Source organism: Drosophila eugracilis, unplaced genomic scaffold, assembly GCF_018153835.1.
Source record: "Drosophila eugracilis isolate 14026-0451.02 unplaced genomic scaffold, ASM1815383v1 contig_2171, whole genome shotgun sequence".
Lineage (NCBI taxonomy): Eukaryota > Metazoa > Arthropoda > Insecta > Diptera > Drosophilidae > Drosophila > Drosophila eugracilis.
The window spans coordinates 728,291-748,119 of NW_024573057.1; the positions used below are offsets into that span (position 1 = coordinate 728,291).

Below are 19,829 nucleotides of genomic sequence, written 5' to 3' on the forward strand. Positions count from 1 at the left end.
TGCCAGTCAAGTCGGTGAAGTGAGTTGTGCAGCGCGTGGGAAGCAAAAATGCAAACAAAAGGCATAATTAGAATGCACAATAAAAATCTAAATAAAAAAAAAACTTAAGTGTTTTTCTGACAAATTCCGAAGAGCGGAGAACGCGTTCCAAGCTTGATCTTTTTCTCTCTCTGCGTCACAAAAACTCTGACCCTTCCAGTGAGAAATCAATGCTGATCGGCCCAGTTCCACACTCGTCTGGCGTCTTGCTCAGTTTCCAATCTGACTTTAACGACTCTGGTTGTTGTGCTCTCTCAGCAAACAAAACAGTCACAAGCAACGAATTCAAGTTTGCCGAGAAGGTCCCCTTCAAATAAATAAAAAGTGTGTCTGACGAAAGTGTGTGATAGTTAAGCATTTTAATATTTTTAAATTGAATCTCTTGTGTGTACAACCTAACGAACTAGTGTGGCGCCCCATATGTATTGCTTTTATTGCATTCATTTGCGGAGTGTTAAGACGGGCCTGAATATTTAAACCACTGTCCAAGTCTCTGAAGGTGATTCACTTTACAGTTAGGAATTGGAGCTGGAGAGGTTGTGCCACAACTTCTGACATCGGATTACAAGTTGAAATCATTTTCATCAGTTGGTGCAGACATGTGAGTGCTCAATTGATTATTTACTGCTGAAAAAAAACTCTCTTCTCTCTATCTTGTACTAAATTGTTAAAATGTGCTGAACCGCCAAGTCAATATTAAGATTGTGTAGGCGAATCCCAAAGAAATGTCTCTGATTAAGAGAACGGTTAAATACTCGAGGGGAAAGTGGTTGCAAACATAGCCCAGACCATGTGATTTTAAAATGTTTTAATAGAAGCGATATCCGAATGCGATAAGAACTCAATAAATAGCATACATATATGGAGCTATAAATAGGTTTATAGTTAATGAAATATTACAAGCGATTTTCGCAATTCTCTTACGCCAAGATGAAATTTCTGAACAAGTCAGATTTACTCTAAAACTGCAACTCAAGTGTACTGCAACTCAGATTCTATTAGCCGGAAAGCTTGGGCGTGCTTAACTATTGATTACAGTACTCATTACCTTCGTGCTAAGCATACTAAATTTGGTATTTAGTTATTTATTTCAATTCTTTAACAGTATATAATTTAATGTAAACATATATGTTATATGTTAATGTTATAACTTAAGAAGAGATCAAAAGAAGTAAAGCAGAATATTTTTTGTATACGCATTATTCGTAGAGTAAAAGATTATATTAGATTCGTTCAAAAGTATGTAACAGGTAGAAATAGCGTTTTCGACCCTATATATATTCTTGATCAGTATCATATATAACATTTTTTGTCAATATCTATAGATTTTCAAGGATTTTTCAAATCGGAACATTATTTCGATGTTTATTAAGAAATGTAGGTTATAAGCCCTCATATGGGCAGTGATGTCACTATCAGTTACTCAACATGCTTTCTCTGACAATAGGTGGCGCTTTGTGAATTTCCACTAGCAAAATGAACATTTTAAAATTGTGCAATACAGTAACGGGTATCTTATAGTCGCGGCACTCGACTATAGCGTCCCTTCTTGCTTAGTTTGAAGTTAAACCCTGTAGTTTTCTTGATCCTTTTGAGACTGACCTATGATCCTGGGTAAATGGTCTATTTTCATATCTTTTTAAAATAAACCACTTGCTAAATAGAGGCTTTTTAATAATTTCCCTTATTACTTTAAATAAATATTTTATTATTAAGATTTACTTTTTCTTTCATATTCGGCTAAGTAATAATTAATCAATTTAAACAATGTTGCCCCTTAGCCATACTGTATACATAATGCAAGGTGTAGAGTATAAAATCATTTATCTTATCTGACCTTGTAGTTTTCAAGTGTGACTTAGCTTATTTTGACTAAAAAAACGTAATCAATCTTAACCATATTATAAAACCTAAGAGGTAAGATGTAAGTCTGCGTTTTCAATGTTAGAATGATGGACTGCATCCTTCGTTTCCTAACTTTATGTGACCTGGTACGTCATACCAAGTCCCCTTATCAAACTGAGTATATATACATATGCGTATTTCAGTTATGACCCTACGAGGTGTCAATCAAAAATAATGTTGACATTCAGTTAGTTATCCCGCATGGATGAATCTAATTAAAGGCATAATTGTAATTCCCTTTATTTCGCCTGCGTGGCTCATTGGGGTCATACAAATAATGAGTGCTGATTACAGCGATTGCGCTCGAGTCTGGTTGTGCCGATAAGATAGCCGACGCAGATACCAAGCCGGATTGCATGCTTGCTTTAAGTGAGGTTGTGACTCATCGGTTGCCTGGGGCAAAAGAGCCCGTACTCGATCGCCCTGCTGGAAAGGCTTGTGCACCCCACACAGAAAGCTCTGAAAGAAAGCTTAAGGCCTTTGCGAAAGAACTGGTTCTTTGTGTTTTGTTGATGACCTTGGGACTAGAACCCAAGAGTTTTATGCAAATAAAATACATACATTATCATATCATATTACTATTATCGTACATATATTAACTTGGGATCGTAAAAAGGTTTCCAGGGTATAGTTTTTTTAATAGCTTAGTGTATTACAAAAAGCTTTGTCAGCTGTTTTGAATTTTGCAGTTGCTGGCCAGAAAACTCCCGTTCTCCGCAGCCAGTCGGCTCCTCTCTTTCGTCAGAGCGTCAAGCGCTGTCTCACCTTAACTGTTAACCGTGTTGAGCGGGGCGATAAAAGCTTTGGCCAGCGGCGCGAAGTTTAGTTAATATTATTAAGCGGAGTGACGGCAACATTGTCGCAACGTTTCGCGCGGATCGCTGATCGTTCGGCGGTAAAGAGAGCTTTTTGGCGGAGGCTAAATAGTGTTAGTGCGAGGGGTTTCAGTATGGTTCTTCTTCAGGTTATTTCGCGTGGCATTTTTCTCTTTCTTGCTTCGCGAACTCAATGCGACGTCGCGCTTATTTCGGTTCTGCAACTTCCGTTAGTGGCCGGCCTGAAAAGTAAACAAAACGCCACTTATCACACGCAAACGTGACAATTCCGCTGCGGCTGATGGGCATCTGTGAGATGCAGAGATACAAGTTGAATACCCAAAACCCCAAATGTTGCAGAAAAAGTGCCACAATTACGGCCCATTTTACTGTAATGAAGCCAGGTGCCAAAAATGAAATATTAGAGAGCCGAAGAGATCAAAAATCAAATAAATTGTGCGTGTCTTTGTCGGCCATTGTGCAAAAAATTTATAAACTGGAAGCTCCAAAAGCCAAATACGAATGAAATATAAACAACACACGAAACATTCCGGGCTTGTTGTATTTGCAAGACTTTAGCTTTGTGTTTACGTAAAGATAACGAAATGCCGTGATAAAAATTTAATTGATTATTTTTAAATGCAAGGGATTTTTGATGTGGTCGGAGATCAAAAATGTATAAGAAGTACACACATATGATAGAAGTGAAATTTATGTATAAAATGCAGAAAAACCAAATAAATTTCAAGTGTAAAGTTTTACCGCACCTTTCAAGTCTAGTATAATTTAGTCAATCATCATATTGTGATCTACATATATAAAAATTGGTATTGATTGGGCCGCAGTTTTAGCTTGACTGCGCTTCTGCCACTCAATATAAGCCTCCATGCCATATAAATCAGTCAATTTCAGTCATTTATTCTGCACCTTGCGGTGTTTATAATTTTTGGTTTAATTAGCCACCGCGGTCCGCCAGAACCGACAGCGGTTACAAATGTAAAACGCGGATGCCAATGCAAAAATGAGCTGAAGGCAACAACAACAAGCAGCAATAAAACCAAAAATCGATTGCCAAAAATAATATAGAGTCAACTATATTCGCCCATCGGAATAACGCGCATTAAACGATGATGGCCCAGAACATTGACACCAAAACCGGCAACAAAGGGGAAACCCATCAATTGCAACTGCCTGCAGAGGCGTCGTTGGGCGCCACTCTGCAGCACTCGCAGGTGCGACGTCATCGGCGCAGCATCTCACAGCTGATGGCCAGCATGGGTAATGTCTTATATCTTCAGATGCAGATTAGATTACTTAGCTCTCGAAACCACGATAAATTTTCGAGACTCTGCGTCATACTAAGATGAGATAATAGTGAACCAGTTTGCGGAATATTTTCAACCTTTAGAACTGATTATCGTTCTGTTCAGATTCTTGAAAGTTTAAAGACTCTAGAGGAAGATTGAATTGATTTCGCTTAGTTCTGGGAGAATGAAAAAAAATGGGTGGGCAGTCCAAGGCAAAACAAAATTATCTAGCCAACAAAGAACCGATAACGGCTAAATTGCCTTGATAATAAATTAACGATTGAAACAGGCATTTCCTTGGGCTTATATAAGCTTCACCAACAAGTTATTCTTGCCCCTCCAATTGCGTGTTGGGCTCCGCCTAACGGTGCCATTAGTAAATGAATCATAACTGATTTTTAAATGCATGACACGCCAGAAGCAACGCTACTTACCCATAATGTATGCGATAGCCGTTTTACATTTGCACTTCAATTCCAATATTGCAACAGGAAATTTCGATTTCTTTGCCATTGTGTGTAGGTCAGTTGGAATATTGGTACGTTGGGTTTAAAAACCTTTTTAGGGGAATTGGTTTACAAAATGTACAAAATTATTGGCCTCGGGCTTTGAACTCTCGTAGAGATATGGGATATCACGCGAGACAGAATCGATAAATTTTTTCAAAATACTTGTTACTTAGAACACTGATAAGGGACACATACCCTTACTTTAGTTTAATAATATATTTATTGTTTTCCAACAAATGTTTTGGTCATAGTGCTTTTTCAATTTTATCATTTAGAAGTAACATATTTCCCTTTATTTTTTGGTTATTTCCACTATTTTGCACTTAAAAAGGTTATCTATAGGAAGATAAAGTCAAAGTTATTAAATCGTCTTATAGGTTGGAAATTTTAAATAATCGGTTCCATTAAAAACCTTGACATTCTTGTGGTTCATTTTTTGATATTTATTTTTCAAGAAATTATATTTTATTACCTTTTCATCTTATAGTAATAGCGAGAACTTGTCAACTGCTTATTAATTTAAAAGCCTTTTTAGTTATTTGACTCAGTCACACGAATGTGTTAATGAATTCGGCAAAGAATGTGCTTTAAAAGTGAAAAGGTGTTAAGAAGTGTGTGTTTTATTGTATACTGAATCGGACGTTAGCTTTTATTAGACCCTCCTTAACTACACACAGAGGTCGGTGACATAAGAAGTGTGTTTAACTAAGTTAGTAATATCCAGAATTCACATTACCAAACCGGCTACCAACAAGCAATTGTTCATCATTTTAAAATTATTTTATATGCCTAGCCTTATCACCCCTACAAGAATTTAGCCATACAAAACACTCTTTTTCTTGGCTCTCGGTTCAAAAAAATGTTTACTTGGTAATTTCGAACTGATAACAAAAAGAGCTCCGTGATAAGGCATATGCCAACCATTGTTATTTTTCGCTGTCTATAAAAAGCGAACTCAATTATACTTCAAAGAATGTATGGTTGCTAGACGCTCTTAGGCAAGTAAAGGTTTTTGTCAGATTCTCAATAAGATAGAGTCACCTAGTAATTCCCCAATGCCATAGATCATTGACGGCCATTGTCAAAACCTTTGCACTCGGCTCCTAGTTAACTTTAATTACCCGCTAAAATTAGCCCATTATCAGTCTTAAAAAGTTAAAACTAATCTCTAAATAATATACTTGGACTTTTGTTTTTTATTATACACGAGAATGCATATTTTAGAAGACAATGTTTTTGTATTAATCCATTTTTTTTCCATATAATATGAGCTCCAACTATAGTGGTTTAGCATCCGATAGACACAATTGTATTTGTGCAGAGGACACCTGTTATTGACTGCTAATCAAGGTACTTGACTAAATACTGATTTATGCAGTTTATTACTGTCGTCGATAACGGGAGGCACTTTTCTCTGCGGTCTGTGTTCGAAACAATGCTACACCCATAAACCCACTTAGCCATCAACGTCCGGCTCTACCTACTGTGCAGTATCTCCAAATTTATCTGTTGCGTCGTTTATTTGGGCTTGCTATCTGAATGGCATTCAGTTAGAAGCTTAATTATGAACTAAGAGTACCAATGAAGTAAACATTTGGCCAAGTAGTGGCTGAACCTCCTGTCATGTAGCTTTTTTGAAAATACAATAAAAAAATTGCATATCAGTCAGTGGACGACTCACGTGCACTTAACTAAAGAGATAGCTATATTTACGGGCAGAGAGATGGGATTGAGAGTACTCAGCTCTAAATAGCTTCAAGGTTCGAGCAGGGTTCCTATGTCAAGTTCACTTGTAAGGTGAACCGAAATGAAGTGTACTTTACTAAACCGCGTGTCGTAAGGTGTGACCTTGAATGGGCTTCTGTTTCGAGTTGAGATAACATGCGCCAATTACGATTTAATACAACTAACAGAGGTTAAATATATTCAAAAAATACTTCAGCTCGAAGATTAGAATTCACTACCAACTTATCGATCATTCAGTCAGCTGAGACTTTTCATAGTGAATTCCGATAGTATATAAATTCTGCACTTTAAGAGTAATTTAAGCTTTTTGAGTAACCAGGGGCGCATATCTTTTTTGTTAAATATCTTTTAAAAGTCAAGTAGATATTAATACCTTTAAATTGTATATGAGTTCTGTTTATCTTCTTGAGAAGGCTATTTTATTATGTTTATACGTAAATGAAAAAAAAAACATTTGGGATTTATATAAGTACAAAGAAAGCTAAATTAGCATTAAATTGGGAAAAAAGCTATAAAAATGTACATGACCATCTGTTGAGAGATGCGTTATGTAAGTTCTTAGCAGTTCTTCTTTTAAACAACTATTAACAAGTTTTTGGCCAATAGGTATTATCAAAAAAGATATACCAAATGAACCAAAAAGTGGGCACCTAAGATTTTCAACCAATTTTACCTTTACCTTTATTAATATAGCGTTTTCACCAAGAAATTCTTTTTTAGTCTTAAAAAAATATTCCTGTTGCAAAATGTTTCGAAGTTTTCAAAATCTTTAATTATTTGTTAAACTTACATAATATTTTTGCTATATATATATTTTTGATTTATAAGTTCTGTTCTTAAAACTGTTGTCTCTCTGATATTAAACCACTGTTATTGTAATTTTCAGTTGAATACCCCACGGACGATGTGTACCGGCCAACGCACTTCGGCGGCTACGTTAACAGAGGTTACGATGATATAGACAGTTCCTACTACTTTGCCCAGTTCGAGGCGATGACAGAAGCTCGCGCCGGGAGAGCGGCCCTGCCGCCCTATGCAACTACCGAATCGGACGGTGAGCACGGCAGCGGGGAAGCAGATGCATCGGCAGAGGCATCATCCAACAACGAGGAAGAGGAGGTATTCCGCGACTGCACGGACGACGTGGTGGCCGAGCAGCAAAACCGCTGTCTGCCAGAGTTTCAGTTCTCCCTGGTTGACTCCGAGTACGACGAGACTCTGGCCTTTCCCGATTCGGTAACCATCCTGTCCAACGTGGGGGACAAGCCAGTCCTGGTGGAACGCAAAGAAACGGACGATGACGAGGAAGAGTTCGACGACGAGGAGAACAATAGTGTTGTTCTGCGTCACGAGATACCGTTCACCAGCATCTATGGACCGAGTGTAAAATTCAACTCATTTCAGCGAAAGGTCTTTATTCCGGGTAGAGAGATCCATGTTCGGATCGTTGATACAGAGCGCAGCGTCACAACACATTTGCTGAATCCAAATCTGTAAGTACAATTAATGCCTAATCAGATTGGAAAATTCATATTGGGAAACTTCTTTTAAGTTTTTAAGAAAAAATTTCTTGATCGCTGGGTTTGAATATTTTTCGCTGGCTAAGGAAGTCATTGCTTAAAAACTGATTGATGTTTCAATTCGAACTCTACCCTTACACTGTTATTACATAATGAATTCTGCTAAGGTATACGATTGAGCTCACTCACGGACCCTTCAAGTGGACGATCAAACGGCGATACAAGCACTTCAACTCGTTGCACCAGCAACTCAGCTTTTTCCGGACTTCGCTCAACATTCCCTTTCCCAGTCGCAGTCACAAAGAAAAGCGCACCACACTGAAAGCCACTGCCAGCCAGATGGCCGACGAGTCCACCCTCAAGGACCTGTCGGCGCACACCAAGGTCAAGCAGACCAGCACTCCGATGAGTGGTGAAGGCAGCAAAACAGTCAACAGTAACGGCAACTCTGCCATGGCTATCATCAGTCCCAGTCACAGTTCGATTCTGGCGGGATTGACACCCCGACGTATTCAAAAGAAACGCAAGAAAAAGAAAAAAAGGAAGCTTCCACGGTTCCCTAACCGTCCTGAGAGTCTGGTCACTGTGGAGAATCTAACCGTCCGGATCAAGCAGCTGGAGGATTACCTATACAACCTGCTTAACATTAGTCTGTACAGATCCCACCACGAAACGGTAAGAAGTGATATGGAGATATGCATGTGGGGTTTATTAACAGTCCTAAACTTTTTTAAAAAATGCCACTTTCGAATGTCATTCGAAAAAAACTGTTACTTTTAGTTTTACAAGTTTTCGGAAATCAAGATGGGACCAAAAATAACTTAATTCCACTTTTTAACCAACAGCTGAACTTCGTTGAAGTGTCCAATGTGTCCTTTGTTCCGGGATTGGGTATTAAGGGTAAGGAAGGAGTAATTTTAAAGCGAACTGGATCAACGAGACCAGGGCAAGCGGGATGCAACTTCTTCGGCTGCTTTCAAAAGAACTGCTGTGTGCGCTGCAACTACTTCTGTTCGGACGTGGTATGCGGAACGTGGCGAAGCCGCTGGTTCTTTGTAAAGGAGACCTGTTTTGGCTACATTCGTCCAACTGACGGAAGCATCCGGGCAGTAATCCTCTTCGATCAGGGATTTGACGTGTCTACGGGCATTTATCAGACTGGCATGCGCAAAGGCTTACAGGTGCTGACGAACAACCGACACATTGTGCTCAAATGCTGGACACGACGCAAATGTAAGGAGTGGATGCAGTACCTCAAGAACACAGCTAATTCGTATGCGCGGGACTTCACACTGCCCAATCCGCACATGTCCTTCGCCCCGATGCGCGCCAATACCCATGCCACGTGGTACGTAGACGGCGCTCAGTATATGTCAGCCGTGGCCGATGGCTTAGATGCTGCTCTCGAGGAGATTTATATTGCTGACTGGTGGCTTAGTCCCGAGATATACATGAAACGACCAGCACTCAACGGTGACTATTGGCGCTTAGACAAGATTCTGCTGCGAAAGGCTGAAGAGGGAGTACGTGTCTTCGTTCTGCTGTACAAGGAAGTGGAAATGGCTCTGGGCATCAACAGCTACTACAGCAAGTCAACATTAGCCAAACACGAAAACATAAAAGTGAGTAAACAGAGATATTTATTTGAAATAAATCGGATCCTTAAAATTTACATGTTTTGGCATGAACTAATCGTTTCGAGTTCTGATATTTGTTTTGACTCTACAGCTTATTTAAACAATCAATTTTGACAGTATGTGTGTATTTAAATTTTAAATTTTATTCATCTGTACTAAATTTACCAAATATCCGTTTCAGGTCATGCGACATCCGGACCATGCCAGAGGTGGTATTTTGCTATGGGCCCATCACGAAAAGATCGTGGTCATCGATCAGACATATGCGTTCATGGGAGGAATTGACTTGTGCTACGGTCGTTGGGACGATTCCCATCACCGCCTTACAGACTTGGGCAGTATATCTACGTCCTCCTTTTCTGATAGCACTCGTCGTACACCCAGCTTGTATTTTAGCAAGGACGATACGGATTCGGCCTTCGGATCACGAAAGTCTTCGCGGAATGCCCACTATGAAACGCCGTCTAAGGAAAGGTCACCGTCTCCACCGCCGGATGAACCCAGTACTAGTTTTGAGTTAAGGACTCTGAAGCCCGGGGATCGTCTTTTAATACCCTCTATGTTAGTTTCGAGTCCGGGAGAAACGCCCGGTGAAACGGGCATTGCGCTAGAGGGGATGAAGCTCAATACTCCCGAACTGGAGCGTAAGAACGTTCTCGATCGACTCAAAAACAACGCGATGAAGGGTGCCCGTATGGGAAAGGACTTTATGAACCGATTAACAGCGACGGATGCGGTGGAAGAGAAGTCTGACGAAGTGTACACTATCGAATCTGTTGATGTTACGGACCAAGAAGTTAACCTGACCTCGGCTTCAGGCGAGCAGGGGGTAGCTGTAACCATCGGCAGCACGCAAATACTCAGTGAGTTCTGCGGCCAGGCGAAGTACTGGTTCGGCAAGGACTACTCCAATTTCATACTCAAGGACTGGATGAACCTAAACTCACCGTTCGTAGACATCATAGATCGGACAACCACTCCACGTATGCCGTGGCACGATGTGGGGATGTGTGTGGTAGGTGCATCCGCCAGGGATGTGGCCAGGCACTTTATTCAGCGCTGGAACGCTATGAAGCTTGAGAAACTGCGTGACAACACACGGTTCCCCTACCTGATGCCGAAAAGCTACCACCAGATTAGGCTAAACCCCCAGTTGCATCAAAACCGACAGCAGCGTGTCACTTGTCAGCTCCTTCGGAGCGTCTCTGCCTGGAGCTGTGGTTTCATTGAGGCGGATCTGGTGGAGCAGAGCATCCACGATGCATATATCCAGACGATCACAAAAGCACAACACTACGTGTACATCGAGAACCAGTTTTTCATCACAATGCAGTTGGGAATGGGCGTGCCAGGTCCGCACAATAATGTGCGAAATCAAATCGGCGAGACTCTCTTTAAACGGATCGTGCGGGCACACAAGTATGTTTTGTATATCAGTTCTATTGTCTGGCAGACCTAAAGTGCATTTTTTTAGAGAGAGAAAATCATTCCGTGTTTTTGTGATAATGCCGCTCCTACCCGGCTTCGAGGGTGATGTGGGTGGAAGTACTGGCATTGCAGTCAGAGCCATTACACATTGGAATTACGCATCCATTTCCAGGTAAGGTTGACCAACAAGTTTAAAGTGCTATGCAAAAGCGTTCTATTTAGGAATAGTATATATGGGATTCTATATCATAAAGAGGTTCCTTTAAACTAACTGGTATATTTTGTTTTAATTTTGTATAGGGGACGCACTGCAATTCTGAATCGTCTGAATGAGGCGGGCATTGTAAATCCCCATGACTACATCTCATTCCACAGCTTGCGTAACCATTCGTTCTTGAACAACACCCCTATCACAGAGCTAATTTATGTGCACTCAAAGCTCTTGATCGCCGACGATCGTGTGGTAATATGTGGCTCTGCAAACATCAACGATCGATCAATGATCGGAAAGCGGGATTCTGAGATAGCTGCCATCATCATGGACGAAGAGTTTGAGGATGGCCGCATGAACGGCAAAAAGTATCCAAGCGGTGTGTTTGCCGGACGCCTCCGAAAATATCTGTTTAAAGAACATTTAGGTAAGTTAATCTGTAGTGCATTCATTGAAGATTGTAATACATTTTTTATGCAGGCCTCCTGAATGGTGAGGGTTCCAATCGTTCGGAAATGGACATCAGCGATCCAGTTTGCGATAAGTTCTGGCACGACACCTGGCGTAAGATCTCAACAAAGAACACAGAGATATACGACGAGGTGTTTAAGTGCATTCCTACCGACTACGTAAAGACATTTGCCAGTCTACGCAAGTACCAGGAGGAGCCGCCACTTGCCAAAACGGACCCCGAGCTAGCCTCCAATCGAGCCACAAACATTCAGGTACTCAATACTTACCCAGACTACAGGGGTGTTTTATAGAGCACCAGTTTCAATCCAAATCGAGTTTCTCAATAAAAAAGTGTTTATTTTTCCTGTCCTTAGAAAAATAATAACACTCTCATACCAAAAAGCTTTTTTTTGCATTGAGCGAAAATAGAATTGAGAATTTTATCTGTTCGAAATAATATGTTTATCATTTTTGCAGTTGGTACATTATAAAAGAGCCACTAGTTTTGTGCAAACTTATCCGATTTATCGACATACCCATTGTAAACTAATAAAATAACTATGTCTTTATTTTAGGGTTATCTGGTAAACCTGCCATTAGAGTTCCTCAACAAGGAGGTGCTCACACCGCCCGGAACCAGTAAGGAGGGCCTTATTCCTACCTCTGTATGGACATAGTCTGCAACAAGTCTCAAAGAGGCAACTAGCTTTTACAATTCTAAGGAACACCTCTTACCGTTTATCACCCACCAAAAGCGCTTAACTTGAACGCTTGTCATTGCCAAGTCATACAATTTTTATATTGTATTATATATTACAATAGATTACTCTAGATAAAAACAAGTACTTATAGTTATGCTCTATAAATAGTTAATTTATTATACCCTGTTTGTCTATGTCTTCAAGTAGTTTTTAAATGTCTGTTGTTATTTTTTACAGTATTTTAAACCGGCGTACAAACGTTTATTAAAGTGATATGAAGTGCAAATGAACAAATATCGTTTTTCTATACAATAGCAAGGCAAACGAAGCTTTTTATCGTAAGTTGATTTCCCATAAGATATTCGCAATTTAAAGCTGAGGTTAGGCTAAATGTTGAGATTAGGCATAAAGATTTTCGAGATTGTTGCACAGATCCTACGCTTATAACAGTATTTATATTATACAATACGATTGTTCTCAATGCTCACGTGTCAAGAGAGAGTACCAGTTTAACATTTGGCCACATGGTACGCCAATTAAATACCACTGAACTTTAGCTGTCTCAGCAAATCTTATCATAAGTTTCCTCCTTTGCTAACCACATAGGTTTTAAGGACATAAGTAAGGACATTATATCGATCTCAGCTCTCCGTTATGGAAGTCTTACATTGGTCAACTCAAAAAAAGTTGGTTATAATCGCAGATCGTTTTTATGTTTTGAAAAATTATCGTCGGCTCAACATAAGACCGCTACACTCTCCCCAAAAAATTAGAAGTTTTAAGGGACATAGTTAGGATCACAGAACATAGACATTATAAATATATGACTTTAAATTTATTATAGTAATAACTATCATTGGATCTCGTCCATTATAAGTCCATCAACTTCAAAAAAATAAAATTTATTTATATATTTAAAATCAAATTTATTAAAGGATTGCACGCATTTAACGTGTCGGGAACGACCTATAGAACCTGGCATCTTTAAATGGCAACTTTTTTATTAGTAATACATATTTCAAATATATATTAAAAACACCGAAGTAACCTTTCACATATAGGAGAAGCTACCAGTGACCGTTGATAAGGATAAAATCATGAAAATATAGGATCGAGGTCGTCATGTGACTATTAGAACCATCGCAGAAGAGCTGCAACTAAGCACGGAAACCATCCATAGACATTCGAGTCGAAAAATTTAACAAAAAAGCTCGATGTACGGGTGCCTCATGAGTTATCCCAAAAAAACCTTTTCGACCGTGTATCAATCTGGGAATCTTTGTTGCACCGTAATAAACTCGACATATTTCTGGATCGGTTAGTCACTGGTGATGAAAAATTGATCACATATGACAACATAAAGCGTAAAAGATCCTGGTCGAAGCATGGTGAGTCGTCTCAAACGGTGGCAAAGCCAGGACTGACGGCTCAAAGGGTGTTGCTGAGTGTATCAATTCTGACCTCTACTGTGAACAACGGGAGCGATTGAAGATTGCTTTTGAACAGAAGCGGCCAGCCATGGTGAATCGTAAGGGCGTCAGTATGGTCCCGGACATTGCCCCAAGCGAATACGGTTTTTCGCCATGCAAAATTTTTTCAATTGGCAAATATTGAGTTCAAGGGAGGATTGTGAAAATCGAATCGCCGAGTTTTTTTTTCACATTAGGGACAAGGACATCTTTAGGAGAGGCATATACAAGTTTCCATCAAACTGGCAGAAAATCATCGAAGGCAACGGTACATATAGCACTTAAATCTGACAATGCTAACTAGTTGTTTAATAAAGCTGGTTATGGCACAGATTTATGGGCTATTAAGCTGTCACATTAGTGATAAAAACATGGTTTCCCCACCCCGAAACCCATTATCCGTCGTCTCCTGTGATAAGGATTTCCCCTCACCCTTTTAGTCAGTATGGATTCTGGCACAGAAATCATAAACCCATAAATTATAGTTTTTAAAATTAGTACACGTGTTCAAAGAAGTAATAAAATGTGACGATTGTGTCATGATTAGTTTTCTCGAAAATGACTCGAAAATGAGTCGTAAATGATCTTCAATACGATATGTAAAATAGCAAAAACAAAATTGTAAAGCAATCGAAAATTAATCATCCAAATGATTGAAAGGAGATTATTTTTTGCAGCTTAACTGCGCTCTCTCTCTTGGTTTTCTGTTCTCTGCTTTATCTCGTTTATCTTATTCAAACGGTACTTTTAACAAAATTTGAAGTGGTTGGTGCAATGTTCTGCATTTTTAAACTCCGTTTTAGTAACTCAGTGAGATTAGGTAAAGTAAAAGGAATATGTCGGCCAAAAATATTAGGAAATTGGCAAAAAAAACAAGCCAAACAATTATTAAGCAAAGACATTGTGTTGAATAATGAATACATGGCAGATAACTCAAATAAAGAACTTGTCGCAGAAAATAACATTGAAAATTATAACGACTCAAGCGCGTCGAGTGAAAAATGCTCTTCTATGAGTGATTTCGATAGTGAGAGTGAAAATAAATGTGAAAACGAAAAAATAACTTTGAGTGAAGAAATTTCAAAATGGGCTACTCAATTTGGAGTAAGCTTTGCTGCACTAAATGCATTGCTCTTAATATTACGAAAGTGCAATATAACAGTGTCAAAAGATGCTAGAACCATTTTGAAGACTCCTGGCACTGCTGTTCAGAGAACAGTTGGAGAAGGAACTTACATACACTATGGAGTAAAATGCGGACTAACGGATTTTTTGACTATACAAGATTGGAAGTTACCGTACTTGGTTTTGGACTTCGGTATTGATGGCCTTCCCCTATTCAAAAGCAGCTCGAAACAAGTATGGCCAATATTGGCCAGCGTTGCAGACACAACCTACGTTTTTCTTGTTGTCGTGTATGAAGGAACTTCTAAGCCAAGTTGCGCGATGGATTATTTAGCAGAATTTATTTCTTAGATGAAAATGGGGGTTTTTGGTTTTCTAATAATTTTTACCAAATCTCAGTTCGCTGTTTCGTAATGGACGCACCGGCAAAGTCTTATATTTTGGGAACTAAGGGACACAGTGGATACTATTCATGTGGCAGGTGTACTCAAAAAGGAGAAATGGTTAAACATCGTCTTATTTTTCCACCAGAAACCACAAATTCACCTAGAACTGATTCTTCCTTCAGAAATAGGTCTCAGCCAGAATATCACTTAAGGCAATCTCCATTAGAAATGTTACATATTGATATTATATCACAATGTTCCTTAGATTACATGCACGTTATATGTTTAGGTGTGATGCGGACATTGTTGAATGCATGGGTTAAAAAAAGGGTGCAGACTTTTCATTAACATCGTGGAAAATCGAATCTATTTCGAAAGAGTTGCATTTCAATAGAAATAACATGACAAGGAAATTTAAAAGAAAACCTCGAAGTTTAAAAGAACTTTACAGATGGAAAGCAACAGAGCTTAGACAATTTGTACTTTATACTGGACCTTTTATATTAAAAGAAGTTCTTACTACAGAAAGATATGCTCACTTTTTAAAATTATCTTTAGCCTTAAGAATTCTTTGAGATAAATATGAATATAAGCTTAACAACTCATGTGCTGAAAATCTTTTGAAATCTTTTGTGTTTGATACACCAAGGCTATATGATTTGTCCTTCATAACTTATAACTTTTATTCATTATTGCATATTCATAAAGATGCCAAGCTTTATGGATGTCTAGAAGGTACAAGCGCATTTAAATTTAAGAACCATTTAAATAAAATTAAACGAAAAGTTAAGAAAGGAGATATAAAAGACATGTAAAAGAAATTAGCTATAATTTAGAGAAGGAAGTAGGATATGAATTACATGCTAGTTTTGGAGAAACTAAAAAGGGAAAAATGTTAAATGTGAAAAGTGTTATTTTCTCAGTCAGAGAACCCGATAATTTCTCTTTGGTAGGAAATAAAATTCTTAAGATTACTGAAATAAAGAACTGTAATAATATGCCAGTTATTCTTGGAATGGCAGTAAATAACTTGACGCAAGCTTTTCTTCAACCAATTGAGTCGAATAATTTTCAAATGTATTGTGCGACTGATATAACATTTGATGACAAAATTGAGTTTTTAGTAAACGATATTCTTAAAAAAATTATATGTCTACGTAATTCTACGACCCTTAGTTTTTTGTAACCCTCTTGTGCACAATGTCTGAGAACCATTATTCTTCTGAAAATTTTCAATACACACAATTTAACAATTCAACATCATGTAAGTAGAGCATAAATTAATACAATATCTTTTAATAACGATAATATTTTTAGTGCAAAATGATGCCAGATTTGAAAAAAACCCTGATATTTTACTTGATATTCAAAAAGAAAACCGAATGTTAAGAGCTGAAGTTGTGGACCTAAAGCTTTGTATTACCAAATTAACAGAGGAAGTGATTACCGTCAAATTGGAAAATAGAAAACTTCACAGTACGGAGATTTCAGAAGCCTTCCTTTCACCGACTTAAATGTAATGATAATGAGAAATTACAGCAATTTGTAAGTATTGTATATATAAATCAATTTTAATTTCTTAATTTAATTTAATTTAATTTTCAGAAACAATTTATAGGGAAAACTAGTCTAGAAGGACCATCTCAATTTTTAAGAGCAGCACTTCGAAAAGTATTTTCCGACCAATTGGCTACAAGTTATAGTTGGAAAGGCACCAGCACAAAGCCAAGCGCTGAAAAGTGCTTCCTTATAACAATAATAAAAAGTAAGAAAATATTTCTATTATTGGCGAAAAAAGTTAATATTTTTCCCCTCCTAGATATTTGCCACGTAAAATTCCAATGCACGGATAAGGACATGAACATGGTCTTTCAAAAATTTTTCGTACATGCCAAATACCGGGATAAAAAAAAAAGCGCGTGAATTAGTTTAGTTGGTATTTGAAATACATATCATATATATATATAATAGATAAAAAATTGTAGAACAAAATATTATTGAATATGTCGTAGTGTGATTCCCAGTTAATGTAGCATTCTGGTAATTTGGGAATTCGGGGAATTCCCTGCTTCTGCTTCACTCGTTGATGTTGAGCAAATGCACGGCAGCAGAGGCAGAGACGCTCTGCTGCTGAGTGAGGTCCGATGGTAAGATACCAAGAGTCTTGAGTAAGACAGAGATGGCTGCATACGCTCAACTTGAGTGAGTTTATGACGTGAGCGCTTATGCTGAGTTAGTTGAACTTGGGTATTCGAACCGATCGGAACTCACTGTGTAACTGCAAGAATCTATAACAGTGTCAGCATGAATAACATACCCTTGCCGCCGACCGACATACCCCCGCCCCCGACATCAGAAGTGGGATCTGCTTTGCCTACTGCTCATGTCACCGATCCGTATTTGTCAGCGTTGGAGCTACAAAACCGCAACCTACTGGAAATCATCAAAAACATGCAGACATCAAGGGCACCGCCAGCCGATGGAAAAGCATCATATGTGACTCTTCCAAAATTCTATCCTGACATCGCTGGAGCGGATGCTTCCTGTTGGTGTTCAACAGTTGATCTAATTTTTGCGGATAACGTGCTCGAGGGTAGCAACCTGGTGATCGCCCTAAGCAAGGCACTAGAAGGCTGCGCATCACAGTGGCTTTCCCAAATTTGCTTTGCCGGCATCACTTGGGCGCAGTTCAAGGAACTGTTTATACAACGCTTTGTTGGAATTGAGACTTCTGCCGCCATGCTATTAAATGTTCTGAATGGTCGAAAGCCGAAGGAGGGCTTCGCCGAATACGGCAGCCGTATTGTGACGCTACTTATGTCAAAATGGAAAACCAAGAATTTGCAGAAGATTGCGGTATCAGTACCGTTAGCTCACATGGCTCAAATTGATAATAATTTGCGGCATTGGCTTTTTACAAACAATGTGACGACTCGTAATGAGCTGCAGCAACAGCTACAGGCACACGCTTTCAAAAAGCGCAGTATGGACGACGGTTCAACAGAACCGGGCGCGGAGGAAAAAAATTTCCGTCAACGACAAAAAAAAAAAATTATTGAGAGAAAGCCCGTAAATAAACACAAAAGTATTGCTCGGGCCAGAAGAAAAATTAAAATTTAAATTATAAGAAGTTTTATAAGTAATAAAAAATAAGAATTTTATTTGCCTTTAAAAAGGGGACAAAAAAAGAAAGAAAGATATATTTATAAAAACTACCTTCTCTATAATTAAAAAGGAATGCGGTGAGTATTTTCATTTTTTTTTTTTAGGTTGATTATGTTTTTTATTTTTTGTTAAGGGAAAAAATTAAAAAAAAAAAGAAAAAGAAAAAAAAAAAATTTTAAAATAAAAAAATAAAAAAAAAAATTTTTTTTTTTTTTTTTTTATTTAGTATTTTATAATAAATATTGAACAATACTGCTTTGAAATTTTGTTACACGAAATAATGGATAAATATCTGAAATACGATGTGTTGGTTGGTGGTGAAATCCTTAGCCAGGGCTTTGGAGTAACAATAAGACGCCGACAAATTCAAATTTATAAAACAAAAAGGGTAGATGTTTTGACTGTAACTGATTACAGAGATATTATAAATGCTGATATTGATTTAGTCGAATCCGATAAAATGGCCTTAACAAATCTCAAAAAGTGTTACTCTGATTGGTTTATCAGCGGTATTCCAAAAACTCGAGTCTCGACAGGGCAGTTAGAAATTAATTTAATAAGATCCACTAAAGACAGTGCAACGACGTCCTTACAGGCTAAGCGAGGAAGAAAAAAAACCATGTGCTGTAAAATTGATGATTATTGAAAGCAAATATTATTCGTCCAAAGTTACTCACCTTTCGCCAACCCTATAATGTTGGTAAAGAAGAAAAACGGCACAGATCGTCTTTGTGTGGACTATTAAATGAGAATACCGTTGCTGATAGGTATCCGTTGCCTCTTATCGCAGACCAGAATGCCAGGCTTTGCGGTGCCAAATATTTTTCGTATTTAGATATGGCCCAGTGGTTTCTATCAAATTCCAGTATATGAAAAATTCAATAGAGCGAACTGCGTTTGTAACGCCAGAAGGGCATTTTTGAAGTTTTTGACCACTACCTTTTGAAGCTTTTGAAAAATGCACCTTCTGTTGTTCCAGAGGGCCATAACAAGAGCAATAGGAACTCCTAGAACACACATATCTTTTATCGTTTGTATTGATGATATTGTTGTTATAGCCGAAACCAAAGAAGAGGCGTTGGAACGAGTTGCATAGTGTACTCAAGCATTAACTAATGCCGGATTTTCGTTTAATGTAACTAAGTGCTCCTTCCTTAAAACTCGTATAGAGTATCTGGGGTTCGGAAATAAGCAACGGGGAAGTTGAGGCCAAACGCACTTAAGATAAAAGCATTGATTGATTTACCGCCTCCACAATCTGTGTCGCAGTTACGACAATTTATTGGACTGGCTTCCATATTACTGAAAATTCGTTCCAAATTTTCGGAAGCCGCTTAAAGCCTTTCGTATCAAAGAAAATTGCACCTTTCGCTTGGCAACAAGACCGCGAGCAAAAGACGAGCTAAAATCATA

At 38.4% G+C, this 19,829-nt stretch overlaps 1 protein-coding gene across 4 annotated transcripts; it reads left to right on the forward strand.

Annotated features, from left to right (window-relative positions):
- Positions 1 to 15: 15 nt before the first annotated feature.
- LOC108111621 (phospholipase D2) lies at positions 16 to 12,565 on the forward strand. 4 transcript variants are annotated; one of them, XM_017221155.2, is made up of 10 exons: positions 16 to 378; positions 447 to 640; positions 7,208 to 7,814; positions 8,009 to 8,516; positions 8,687 to 9,463; positions 9,660 to 10,897; positions 10,953 to 11,078; positions 11,207 to 11,544; positions 11,598 to 11,842; positions 12,146 to 12,565. In XM_017221155.2, exons 3-10 carry the CDS (start codon positions 7,315 to 7,317, stop codon positions 12,245 to 12,247), a joined length of 3,834 nt encoding a protein of 1,277 aa, XP_017076644.2. In that variant the 5' UTR covers positions 16 to 378; positions 447 to 640; positions 7,208 to 7,314; the 3' UTR covers positions 12,248 to 12,565. The 4 variants fall into 4 exon arrangements, with proteins under 4 accessions (XP_017076644.2, XP_017076645.2, XP_017076643.2 ...); XM_017221156.2 differs by having other exon boundaries at positions 555 to 640; XM_017221154.2 differs by having other exon boundaries at positions 16 to 640.
- The last annotated feature ends 7,264 nt before the right edge of the window (positions 12,566 to 19,829 follow it).

Excerpts from the sequence above, each read along its gene's own strand:
- LOC108111621 (XM_017221153.2), top strand. The coding sequence starts at position 3,887 with ATGATGGCCCAGAACATTGACACCAAAACCGGCAACAAAGGGGAAACC. Across the intron at positions 7,815-8,008 it reads CATTTGCTGAATCCAAATCT|GTATACGATTGAGCTCACTC; the intron begins GTAAGTACAATT and ends AATTCTGCTAAG. Across the intron at positions 11,843-12,145 it reads ATCGAGCCACAAACATTCAG|GGTTATCTGGTAAACCTGCC; the intron begins GTACTCAATACT and ends TCTTTATTTTAG.